Source organism: Neophocaena asiaeorientalis, unplaced genomic scaffold (assembly GCF_003031525.2).
Source record: "Neophocaena asiaeorientalis asiaeorientalis breed wild unplaced genomic scaffold, Neophocaena_asiaeorientalis_V1.1 scaffold461, whole genome shotgun sequence".
In the NCBI taxonomy this organism is placed as follows: domain Eukaryota; kingdom Metazoa; phylum Chordata; class Mammalia; order Artiodactyla; family Phocoenidae; genus Neophocaena; species Neophocaena asiaeorientalis.
The window spans coordinates 4118295-4131389 of NW_020173230.1; the positions used below are offsets into that span (position 1 = coordinate 4118295).

The 13095-nt window shown below is 56.9% G+C and overlaps 1 protein-coding gene across 1 annotated transcript in view; it reads right to left on the bottom strand.

Moving 5' to 3' along the window:
• SRRM3 (serine/arginine repetitive matrix 3) overlaps positions 1 to 13095 on the bottom strand; it is a 31802-nt gene that overhangs the window by 4297 nt on the left and 14410 nt on the right. The window contains 6 exon segments of the mRNA XM_024745286.1: positions 8991 to 9168; positions 9521 to 9634; positions 10138 to 10179; positions 12050 to 12085; positions 12215 to 12277; positions 12732 to 12761. Of these exon segments, the coding sequence (XP_024601054.1) occupies positions 8991 to 9168; positions 9521 to 9634; positions 10138 to 10179; positions 12050 to 12085; positions 12215 to 12277; positions 12732 to 12761 (463 nt within the window).

Consider the following 13095-nt stretch of genomic DNA (forward strand, 5'->3'; position numbering starts at 1 on the left):
GGGGTGGGTGAGGGGATGGAGGGGGCACACGGCACACAGATGGGGGTGGGGGCGAGGCGGGACAACTGAACTCAAAACTGAACCGAAGAAAGGGAGGAAAAACGAAATAAAAAACAAAATCCACAAATGTCATTAGATACCGAAATCAAAAACAATGTCTGAACTCCTGGGGAACTGACATTTTTCTGTTAACATTTTTTCTTTCTTTGTTTTCCGGCCCTGCAGAGATCTGTGGAGCTGTCAGTAGCACCCGACTGTCTTTCTGTTTCTCTCTTTTCTTTTTCTTTCTTTTTCTTTTTCTTTTTTTTTTTTTTAAGTTCTGATTTTTTTAAGTCCCTCTTGGTTAACGTCCACTTACCAATAAAGTGGCACTTCCTCCTTTAGTAGGTAAGATGTGTAAGAGAAGGGAAAAGCGTGGTAGCGTAAGTTCATCATTAGATTCACAAAATGCAAGAGAGATAGAGAGAGAGAGAGAAAAACGCAACCACCCCATTCTAGGCCAAGAGGAGGCCATGCCACCTCTGGAGGAAGGATTAGCAGTGCCCGGTTCCTCGGGCCTGAGCAGGCACCTCTTGGGTGACCACTGGATAGAGATGTCGAATGTTTTTCCAAAAGTGGAGTCAGGACACAAGCATCGGGCTACAGAAAACCAGAAAGGGCACCTGGTACCATCAAAAGGGCCCTGGCTGGGAAGCAGGGGTCTGAGAGCCTGCCACAATCTCACTGAGTGACCCTGGCCAAGTCACTTCCCTAGTCTGGGCCTTAGTTTCCCCATCCACAAAATGAGACGGTCAGGCTTTGCTTCGGGATGTCCCTTCCAGAGCAAATATTCCAGGATTCCCTGACCACCCTCTCCATCCCCCACCCTCCACAGAACTGACCCTTCCTCCTGTCCTTAGGCTTCCACCCAGTAACAGTTGATTGCACTTGTCTGTCTGTAAGTCTGTCCCCCATCCCTCCCCAGCCCCCAATCACCAGCACCAACTTGACTTGGAGCACCTCCAGGGCCAATGTGGTGTTGGATTCAGCTTTGTAACCTCAGTTTTTATCACAGAACTTGGCATCTAGTAGGGCCTCAGTGCGGTTTGCTGAGGAAGAAATGCCCTCGCAAGGGCCAGGGCCAAACCAGGGGGTCCTAGGAAAGGGGCAGGGTCTGGGTCAAGCTCTTTTGGCAGCCTTTTTGGAGGAGAGAGCAAAACCAGCTGCCACGCCTCAGGGCACCTTGCTGCCAGGGACAGGAAGGAGCATGGCTTCCTTGGCATGGCCCTGGGTGCTTCCTGGAGGGAGTGGGGGTGTGGCGTTAAGACCTCTCTTTGCTAAGCCTGAATCCCTAGACAAAGAAGTCAGCTCCCTCTGGGGCAGAGCACAGCTAGCTTGTGATTGGTGGCTGCAGCAGCCAATGAACACCAGCCATAGCAGGGAGAGCCGCTGTCCAGAGCCAAGTGGGCCGTGAAGACCTGGGAGAGCCCTCTGTTCAGGGCAGGGGCAGACATAGGCAGGCAGAATGGATGTCACTGGGTACCAAGGTGTCCCTTGAGCACTCTGACCTTCCTGATCACCAGCTCACCTCTGCTAGGAGAGACGGACGCTGGGCTGTTCCGCCACGGCCCCTCTGAAATGGCAATCCCTTCTCAGTAGACCAGGAGACACTTGTCTTCCCTAACACATAACCCCCTCCACCCCAGCAGGCTGCCAGTGCCTCACAGCGCCCAAGCCCCCAGAACTAGGTTCTGTCATCCAGCATCCTTTTCCCTCCAGAGGAGGCAAATGAGAAAGAAACCTCCAGGCTCCTGAGCGCTGAGATCCAAGCCCCCGGGCCAGACTCCCCGTGCTGAGCCGGGTGCTTCCTGCCTAGCATGTCTTGAAGTCCAAGCTCTTCCCTACTTCCCTCTCATCTCCTTCAAGCCAAATGGCTGTTAGAGCCCCAGATGATAGTAATTGGCAAAGTGGAACACCCTGGGCTTAGCTCTGATATGAGTTTGCTGTGAAACCTTAAGGAAGTGACCAACTCTGGGAACCTCAGTTTCCCCATTGGTTAAGCGGGGGATAGCTGGGTCTCTGCTAGGTGGGCCTGTATAGGGGCTGAGAGGTTCTTTTCAGAGGACAACCTTACTCATGGTCCCCTTACAGATGAACAGGGTCAGAGCAGGGCAGGAAGGCCTGGGGCCCCATGGGTATCTCCCAAGTGCCAGGATGGAGGAGGGTGGGAGGAAGGCTATGTTGGGTAGGGTGGCAGATAGCACCTCCCTGGGGAGACTTCTAGAGCCAATCTCACCCTTATCCACCCATCCCTCCAGAAGCCCTGGAGAAAGAGTCGCCGTGATCCTGCCAGAGGGTGAGCCTCTTCCCCAGCTTGGGTCTCATTCTTCCCAGGAATTGAGGGAGATCCGAGTCCAGACACCACGGAATTTCATGGACGGACAGGACTGTGGTGGCCAGGGACCTCCAGACCTCCCCAGAAGCCTGCTCTCTGTGACTGTTGTCCCTCTTGCCTCTTTCCCCTGGCTAATACCTATCGCCCCCCAACCCTAGCAAGAGGTCACCACCTCTAGGAAGCCTCTCCTGATCCTCACCCTGAGTCGGGTGCTCTCCTCTATGATCCCACAGACCCTTGTTCCTTCCCTTAGTATGGACTCTGCCAGGCTGTGCCAGGGCTGGGGCTACCGTGGCCAGTGGGAGCTCCCCATCCACAGTTCAGCTCTTCCCTCTCATCATTCTGAGTGATCTTCATCAGTCCTCCAGCCTGACAGGTGGGGGCTGTGAACTCAGGCCTGCCTGCCTCTCCCCTGGCGTGGACACCAAGATGGGGCCTGGTATGGAGGAGTGCCAGCATGTGCTGGCCTAGTGTGTGCATGTATGAACGAATGAGTGAGTGCGCGGATGAAGGACCTCGCCTGCCTCTGAGTCCTGCTCCCAGGAGCCTGTCTGCTCCTTGGTACTACCTGCTACCTGACATCTTTTGCTCATGTAAGACATTTTTGAGGGGAAAGGTAACAGTAGCAAGGGACAGGGTGCTTGCCCAGTCCTGGTGTCCTTAAGGACAAGAATAAGTGAGCATCTGGAACAGCTACCCCCTCTAACTCAGCATCTGAAAGTCCTATTTCGGGGGCCCTGGTCACATCAGGTACTCCTCGAAGGCAAGGCCTCCACTCCCGCATCAGGCTGGGACGGAGTCTCCTCCATCAGACCAGCGGCACTTTCTCTCTCCCTGAACAATGTCCTTGTCTGCCCTCCAGCACCACCCAGGGATGAGGGATGCTCTGGTGGGTGAGCTTCCTGGGACCTGCCCCTGGGACCAGCATGGGGGGAGGACAGGATGAACAGCCAGGCTTTTTCTTTTCAAAGCTGAGGATGGAGGCCCACTGAGGCCTCACGAGGGTTGGGGTGTCAAACTTCCACAGTGGCTCCCAGGTGGGACAGGGAACAGTTTAAAGGGCAAGGACGGGGAGATGGGGCCCCTGAGGACCTACTCCTCATGTGTACCCTCAGTGTGGCTGGATGAGCACCGGGCTGGGAGTCACAAGTCTCAGGATCCAGGCCTGGTTCTCCATCAACATCCTGAGGGCCCCTGGCCCCTACTGACTGTCCCTTCCGGATCATCTGCACTGAGGGACCACATTTAGCCCACATTTGGAAGATGGAAGGATGCTGGGGGACTGAGGGAGCCCCTGACTGGGTTGGGTTGTGGTCCAGGCAGGGGGGTGGGAGAGCTGAGCATCCCCTCCATCTCTCAAGTTGCCCCCACAGAGACTTGGCTAAGCAGGTCATCTACATCCGGTACCTGTTCCTGGCCAGCTCACCTCACCCCTGAAGTTCAACTACCATTACGCCCAAAAGATGGAGCGGTGAGGTTCAGTCCTAGTGCCAGCTGCTGCACCTGCCACCAGGGCAGGACCATGGGAGCCCAGCTGGCCCTGGAGCGGGGGACAGAGCTCTTCCCTCAGGCCTGACCTCAGCCAGAACTTCTCCCAAGATCTGGAGGCCAAGAGGCCCAGCACAGGCCCTTTCACCATCACTTATTGCCCAAGGTGGCCCAGGGGACTGGCAGGCGTGAGGGTGAGGGGCTTAGCGGCTACTCCAGACAATAGAAATCAAACTGGCTTCACCGCAGCATACAGCTCAGGAAGGGAACACAAACTCGGAATGCTAAACCACACAGAAATGCATTCGGACAACAAAATGAGAAAGAGAGGGCGTGAGGGAGGCTTGGGGGATGGGGGCAGGGATGGAGAGGAAGAAGAAGGAGAAGGGGAAGGTGGGAAAGGGGGGAAAGAATGAACCAGAAGAGTTGTCAGGAAAAGTCAAGAAAACTAAATGACAAACCAGGAAACACAGCTTTGTAGCTCATTTGGAGAAAATGCAAGTTACAAATGAGTAGTCATTAAAATAAAGAAAGAAAAAGGGAGGGGGAGAAAACCAACCAGAGCGAGATTGAGAGATTGAGAGAGAAAGAAAATCACATTCAAACCAAGCAGAGTGGCGGGGCTTATCTGGAGATGGGAGCGGCGCACAGCGGAGCCGGGATACCTACCTTCTCAGTGGTCAGGGACGGGAATGCAATAATAAAAAAGAAAAGAAGGTCTCCGCATTGGGAATGCAGAATCGGGGTAAGACAGTGTCTCTAAGCTGCACTCCCCCTCTGAATCAGCACAGGGCAGCCATACGGCTTTCGGTCTAGTCCCCGGAATGGGAGGGGGCTCCTGCCCAGCCATTTCTGTTTGATTCTTTTTTTTTTTTTTAAACCCACAGGCTCCAAGAGCCAACCTTTCCTTAACCTTCAAACAACAGAAAACCTCCAGAGGGCATGCAGGAAGCAGCTGATGGAAACAGAACCACAGCATGGGTGAAGGAGGGGCTGGCAGCAGGGGGCAAGAGGCCCAAGTCAGGGGAGAGAGATGGCCAGGAAGAGACAGAGAAACACGGGGAGAGAGACAGACAGACAGCAGAGAAACAAAGGAACAGAGGCAGAAGGAAACAAAGAGAGAGGCAGGAAGACAGAGGGGAAGGTGGACCCAGACAGAAGAGAGAAAAGCTGTTTAAACAAGGGCTATCAGACCGGACAGATGGGGTGAAAGGGAATCGTGCATTTAAAAGGGAAGGCAACCACAGATTGAATTTGGAGGATTTGCTCAGCCTCAAGTCAACCCCCCCCGCCCCCCCCCCACCCCCGGCTTCAGCGTCATTTTAGCAAAATGTATCCTTCCTGTCTTCTGGCTTCATCCTGGAAGAAATGCCAAGATGCCCGTTCCTATCCTGACTGCCCCACCGCAGCCGTGGTCACTGCTCTTTCCTGGGGGTTGGGAGGGGGGGAGGCTGGGATGAGGCAGGTCAGGGAGAGTCACGGGCACCTCTTCTTGGGGTCATTCTAGGCTCCCCATTAAGTGATGAGTTTTGAGCCCAAGGCAGCCACCAGAGACAGCCCGGGGGCCTTGCTCGGGAACCTCCTCCGCCATCCTCACCAAACAATGAGGATTCCTTCAACACTTCAGATGCTAGGGGCAGGCGCAGCCAAGCAGGTGCAAACCCTGCACAGCCTTTCTGGCCTGTGTGCTGGGAGGGCAAAGCTAGCACCAGTCTGTGTTCTTGGGGGTGGGGGGAGGCAGGTGAGACCGGATGGAAGGACTTGTCCCGTGAGGTCGTCTGACTCTTCTGTCCCACGTTGTGTGACTTTGAGCCACTCTATGCCTCACTATTTATTTCCCTATGTAGTGTGTGAACTGTGAGGGCGCAGGGCTCCCTGGGTCTCTGAGGCAGCAATCGTGTAGAATCGGGAGAGTTGGGAGCATGCCCTTGACATCTGGCGGGGTCCTCAGGGGGAACCTAGGAGCTGAGACAACCAGCAGCCACCTCCCACGTCCTCCTCCCCTTGCTCAGGGCTCCTGGAGTGTGTTTTCTATTGACAACTCTCCCACATCTTGGGATCTACCTCTAAAAAGCTGTGTGACCTTGAGCTTGTCACTTGACCTCTCTGAGCCACAGACAGCAGTAAGCAGCAGAACCCAGAAATCCCTTTGGGGCTCAGCCCTGGCCTGGGATGGGACATCTAAGAGATGTGTTGGGAGCTAGCACCCTGCTGGCCTCAGTCTCAAGCCCAGGATGGACTTTTTCTCTTGCCCGGGAATATCTGGCTTTGAAGCCCTCACCTGAGTTAAACTCTATCAGGTGCCTTCAGCTCCCTCCTCTGGGGCCTCCCAAGGATCTGAGGCCTGGCAGGAAGGGCCTGAGCAGCCATCTTATTCTAGATGGAACTGAGGAAGCTCAGGGCTCTGGGAAGCAACCTGGGTGACCTGGGACAAGTCTCTCCCCTTCCCTGGGTCTCCCAGCTTCTCTCCAAGGTTCCTTATAGACTGAGACACAGAAGCACCATCTGTACCACTTTTGTTAAGTTAAAAGCTGAAGCAGTCCCAGCTCATGCCCCGGTGTTGAGGAGAGGGCTGGCTGCTGCCGAAGATTTGGCAGGAGCTATTGGTGTGGGAGTCGTGTTTTTAAAGTTATCTTCCCTTTTAAATTCTGATTACAAAGGAAAAAAAATACAGAGAGACATGTATATGACTAATGTTCAATTGAGATTCAAAAACCATCTCTGCATTAGGAGGAGAAGTTCCCACAGTAACACGCACAGAAGCAAAATTCTAGAACCACATAGAAGATAGAAAAAACAAAAAACAGAGATACTTTGCATTTCTGTACGTTACAAAAGGGAAAAAAGAAAGAAAAGAAAAGAAAAGAAAGGGAAAAAAAAAGGGAAATACAAACAGAAACAAAATAACAGGAAAAGTTACATAAACTTCCCCACCCTCTTCCCTTCCGGCTAAACAAGGAATGGAATCACAGTATTACCACGTTTCAAATGGGAGGCTAAAAAAACAAACAAAAACATAGACGGGGTTAAAAAACGGTGAGCTTTTTCTTTTCCCATTTGTTTCTCTCTCTCTTTTTCTTTTTTTAATGGTAGCGTCCAAGAATACCACCCCACCCTCCAGTACTTTTTCCCAAAGACATTTTTGGTTAATGGCCAAGTCTGTGACCCCCAGCCCCTATCTCACCTCCCTGGAATGAGAACTAGGCTCGTTTTGCTCCTCAGAAAGGATCTGCAGGCCAAGAGGGGATCAGGTGAGGGTGAGAGGCCTGGGATGTTCTGAAGTCCCAGACCTCTTAGGGCCCAAAGGGTAGGGAGAGGATTTGGGGAGCATGCTTTGTGAGAAGAGTAACAAAGTGCTGTCTTCTAGAAAACTCCCAGGGCGATGCCAAATTTGGTCCCATTTTTTGGGAGGGAGACAAGATGGCTGCCGAGGCTTCCTCCCTGAGGCCAGAAGCTAGGCCGCCTTCCCTGGCTGCTCTCTCCTGCGGGTTTACTTAGTCGCTATGCCATTTTGTCTGTGCAGGCCCTGGGCCCTTGGGGGGTACTGCTCAGGCCTCCAGGGCAGAGGCGGGTTGGGAGGGGACGGCCCTGATCGAGAGAACCTGCATTTCTGTGCCTCTCAGAGGATGTGAAGTTCCCACGAGAAGGTGTTTGGGGCACTGTGCTCTTCCGGCTCTGTGCCCATGGGGTTGGGGTCAGGGGCGATGTCTTCTAGGTTTGCCCAGATTGGGCATCATCTCTGTGGCGTGTGGCACCAGTCCCTGTCCGGGCCGCCCTCAGCTACCTCTGTGAGCCTTCTCCCACTCCTAAGACAGGTCCAGGGATATGGGAGGGATCCTCCCCACGTGGCCCAACGAGGTCCCTTGGAGCTCAGGTGCCTGGCACCCTGTCCAGGGGGGGCAGTCTCAAGACAGGGAATGTCAGTAAACAAAAATTGATCTTGAGACTCAGAGCTTTTTGTCAGCTGCCCTTGACTTTCCTCCCTGAGGCCTTGAGAGTAAGGGTGTTTGAGAAAAGAAAGGGAGTGAAAGGAAACAGCCAGAAATCAAAATGAAACTGACCAACACGTACATGTTTGCTGCTGAGACCTGAGGTCTGGGGAGGGGCAGACTCCCCCCTTCCTGCTGAGGCTCCTGGGGCAGCCTGAAGATCTGGGGTGGGGGAACCTGCAGGCCTGCTCACCTCCATTCCCCTGTGCCCATCCAGTGCCCCTGCCAGCACTGCAGTCCCCTCTCCCTGAGGGGACTCTATCCTGGACTCTAAGGCTGACAAAAGGGGATGTGGGCCTCCCCACCGTCCGGGGCCTGGGAGAGCCTCCCACCCTGGCCCAGCTCATCTACCTGGGAAAGGCTCCGCCAGCTCCTAAGGTCACCACACCTGCCTGTGGGTCTCCAGGAGTTTATTCGCCTCCTGGGGGGTGGGGGTGTGTGGGGACAGTATCTCTGAGGGAGCAGTGAGTGTGCTGGGAGATGCCTTAGGAAGGATGGGCCATGGGAAGTGGAGCCCACAGGTTTGAGACAAGTGTGGGCAGTGCCCGGGAAGGGACAGATTTCCCTTGGAGCAGGGACTTTAGAAATGCAGCTCTGTGGCAGCAAGGGGACTGAGATGGGGGAGGGATCTGGGAGAGGGGTTATGAGGGTTTTGAGGGAGGGCGGGCTTTCCATGGGGGTAAAGGACTTTGTGGGGAGAGGGAGGCTCAGGGGCCAGGTGATGCCCCAGGGAGGTCCTGACTCTTGAATCCTGTTCCCGATTGCGACTCCTACCAATGTCCATGCTCCCTCCCACCCCAATATGCCTGAGGGAAGAGAGACAGGAGGCCTTGTTTCCTTTCCAGCTCTTTACCCAACAGGCTGAGCGCCCCTGTGGTCAACCTTCTCTGGCCTTCAGTTTGCCAAGGTCAAGGGTTCAGGAGCCCCTCACCCTGACACCAGCATTCCTGGCCGCTCGGGTGCAGGGAGGGGCGCCTGGGAGGGGGGAGCGGCCGGCCCCGCCCCCGTGACGCACTCACTGGCCCCTGCCCCGCGGCGACCCGGCCCGACCCAGCTCCGCCCCGACCCAGCTCCGCCCCGACCCAGCTCGGCGCAGCCCGCGCGGCGCGGCAACCCTCTGCAAAGCCAAGCGTACGTACATCGAGCGAGCTGTGCGCCGAGCCGGGGCGGCCCCCGTGAGCTCCGCTCCGCTGCCTGCTGCCGCCGTTCTGCTGGGGTGACCCCCATCCGCTGCCGCCGGACGGGGAAGGAGACCGGCTCCCGCTGGACCGCTGGCTGCCCGTCTTCCGCCCGTCGTCTCGGTGCTTGGGACTCAGCCTACATGGGGGGAGCCGGCTTGGGACGCCCCGTGTGCAAGCGGCGGTGCCAGGCTCGAAAGGTAGCCCTACCCCCACCCCACCCCCGTCCCCCCACTGTGCCGGGAAACCCTGGCATGGAGAGAGCAAGGCCCCAGCCCTCACACTGCCTCGGTTTCCATTCAGGGTCTGGGGCGCCCTTGGGCATGGGCAGCAGCTCAGCCCTGGTGAATTTCTACCCACTGCTGAGCTGCTGTCTGTCAGCCCCGCTCCCCAGCCCTGGGGACGGGGGAGTGTTTAAACTGCAGGTCCCCTCCCTCCAGCGGAAAGGGAGCTCAACCACACCTGAGCGCGCCCAGTGGCCCGGGGCCTACCTGCTAGGTGATCTGGAATCACTGTAACGGGAGGACAGCGAGGGACTGTGGGAGCTGCCGCTGCTGTGGCGATGCGACCTCCGGCCTGGGGACTCTGCATGTGGCCTGGGAGAGAAATCAGGCTGTACTCGAGTTCTGCCCCACCTCCCCAGGGGGGATCCCTGTGAAGCCCTGATGGAAGCCATTGCTGACCTCCCTGCCCGCCGCTGCTGCCCCCATAGTCTCCCCCCCAGCCCCCCAAAATAGTCTCTTACGAAAATAGCCTCATACAAAAATAACACAAACCCTGTCCATGCTGGGCAGAGTTAGTCCATGTGGTCATTTGTCAGAATTAGGAAAAAGGCATCCTTTTCTGTAGACAGTCCCAGCCCCCCAAAACCCCACTCGCCCCTCAGTTGGTGTTCTTGTAACTGGGATGCAGGGGAGTCACAAGGACTGAACTTGAAAGGACCCTGGCCTGGGAGGCCACGGGTCTGGATTCCAGCTCTGCCACCGACTCATGGGGGCTCTTGGCTTCCTCTCTGGGTCTGAATTTTTCCTTCTGGGCAGCGGGGACATGAGCTATCTTCGAGGGCCTGATTCTGTGATTCTAGAAGGCCAAGTTTTCTGGTTGCAGGGATTTGTTCTTTTCTTTTCTTTTGCTCTTGGGGCTTCGAGATCTACAGAAAGCAGAGGCCACTGTGACAGCACAGCCTGAGCCCTGAGCTGGCCGGGGGAGGGTGGGGCCTTCGAGCTCGGAGCTGGCTGTGTCCAGGTGTGGATCTGAGATGTGTTCCTCTCTTGTACCTGAGACTCCCTGGCTGGCGTGGGCTTGCCCACCCCACCCCACTGCTTTTGCCCCTTTTACTCTGCCAGGCCTTATTCCCTCCTTCTCCTCTAAGTCGTGGCCTGGATCGCCTCCTGCCTGGGCCCCAGCTGCTGTTCCCTCTGGCAGTGCCATAGGCGATGTGGCTCTGGCCCCAGAAGGAGGGGTGACCTGCCCTTTCCTCTGGCATTGGTCTTGGGATAGGCCCCTCTGAGGAGTTGCCATGGGGGGGGGTGGCCCCTCCACACCTCATTTGCATCCCCTGTGCCCCAGGTTCCCTCGGATGGGGCTCTCTAGGGTAGGGGCCAGGCCTCCTGCCTCTCTGTCCCCTCAGACTGTGGCCCAGCCTTGGGCCAGCTCACCAGGGGTTTAGGAAAGAAATGCTTTCCCTTGGACATGATGACCTTCCTGCTTTGGGGTTACTCAAACCCCATCTCATCTCATCCAGCTCTCTGGGGCGAGCCCCACAGCCCAGCTCCTTCTGCCTTTGACAAATGGACTGAGAAGTTTCTGATCAGGCTTCTAAGGTCTCACCCCTGTAGGTCTCTCAGCCTCACCCTCCCTGATGCCACCAGATTCCTGCTCAATCCCTCTAGTGTGAACAGATGCCTCCTTCTGACCAAAAAATGAGGTGATGCTAAGAAACACAAGAATGTGTTTCACACAAGAGCAGAGTTGGGTCGGGGGCAGGCCCAGGAGTCCAGAGGTTTGGGTTCTAGAACTCATGCCGCCTGCTTTGGGCCTCAGTCTCCCCCTCTGGAGCTGGTCTGGCCCTAGCTCACCTCTAGGTCTTTCCCAGGACTGATGGGAGCGGGACAGAGGATCTGTGCAAGCGGTTGGTGACCACTGGGGGGCAGTAGGGGCCCACACTGACCCTGAAGGACCGGAGAGGGCTACAAGGGGGAGAGACAGGAAATTGGAGGGACAGGAGGAGGTGTTTGTTTAGGCTCCTCCCCCACCTTGCAAGTGGCCGTGGGCAAATTCTCACTGCCGGAATGGGACCAGGGACTCTGCCCCTCCCCAGGGCTGCTGGGAGGGGGTCTGGCTCCAACGTCAACAGTGGGGATGTGACTGCCCCACATCGTCCTTTCCTCCATGGAGAGTTTTCTACTACTTTCCACACCCCTACCTCTGCCTCGGTTCCGGCCTTACACCTCCTCTCCCCTCTGCAATCCATCCTGAACAAGTCACTGTCCTGCTCAGAGTCCCCTGCTGGCTCCCAGCCCCACCTGAGTGGAGGCTTCATAGCCTGGCAGTCAGGCTTGTTGGGGGCTGATACCTGTCCCCCAGAAACTCCACCTGTAGGCATAGCCCGCTCACTCCGGCTCCTAACCACTGAGCCTTCCTAGCTCAAGAACGTCCTTCTGCCTGTCATGCCCTTTCCCTGCAAACCTGGGGTCCTGATGCTTCTGCCTTCCCAACTGGCACCTCCACGGCTGCACCCCTTGCACACTGGACCAGTATACTGTGTTGTCTGGAAATTCTCGGGGCCCCCAAGGTGAGGCTGACTCATGGGGCAAGCAAGGGTTGCAGTTGGCCTTCCTCCTCCGCCCCCCCACCCTCCAGTCCCCTGTCTGGCTCTGGGGAGGAGTCCCTGGAGTGGGAAGATGGAGCAGGACAGGACCCTGGCAACACCCCTCCCATCATGGCTTCCTCTGTCCCTGCAGGGGGGCACTGGCCTCTGTCCACATCCTCCTGCCCCGCCTCCAAAGGGCGCCACTCACCTGCGCCGCCTCTTCCTCCGGGACCCAGAATCAGACCTGTAGGGCCATAAAAGGGCTCTCCTGAGCATGCCTGGGGTGGCCTGAGGACGGGATCTGCACAGCATTGGTCGTGGTGGGGGTGGGGCGGTGGAAGTGAGGGGAGGCCCCAGGGGAGGCCGAGGGTACCTGTCTCGGCGGTGTTTCTTCACATTCTTCTTCCTCTTGCGCAGGGGTGAGGAGCTCCCACAGCTGCGGACACAGTGGTGGTGGGGGGTCTAGTGAACTGGGGCCCTGGGATGAGGGGCGGTGGAAATGGCTGGGGAACCCCGGGCGCCTGGGGCCTCCAAGCTGGAAAGGGGATTCCAGGGCTTGAAGCCAGCTGCCACTGTACAGAATGAACCGAGGCCCTGAGGGTCCACAAGGTCCCTAAGGGTAGTTGATGGAGCTGCCTGTGTTGTCCCCTCGTCACTTTCCAGCCTCCTGGGCATTGTGAGCGAGGACTGTTTCAAACCCAAAGGTTAGAGGCTCCAATGATGGAATTTCTGGCCTCTGTGGGGAAAAGCTGGCATGTTGGCCCTGTCCAGGTCCAGGCCCTGGGGTGGCAGGTCTGCAGCCTCTGGGGGATGGCCTTGGATTCTCTCCCACCCACAGACATCCTCTCCAGGCCCAGCCCGTCCATCGCTGACCCGCCTTCATTACTGACCTGCACTCGGAGTCTAGTCTCCTCTTTTTGCTGAGGGCCGGGGGAGAAAGAAGGGGAGACAGACAATTGGGCGGGGTTAGCTGGGGCCCCAGACATTGGCCAGGGTCTCACTTAGCACAGGGGAGAAGGCACATAGAGACCGGGAACCACAGATGACACCAGCCAAACCCCTCCTCCCCTGGCCACTCAAGCTGGTGGTGGAGGCAGGACCCCTGGGGAGGGTGCTGGAGGATGAAGAGCAGGTGGACCGAGGTGGTGGTGGGGGCTGCCCTGTTCTGGGGCAGGTGAGTGCCACTGGTGGGGGTGGGTACCCAGTGGGGCGAGGGGCCTGGTGAAGGGGAGGGGCTCTTGGGGGGGCAGCGCA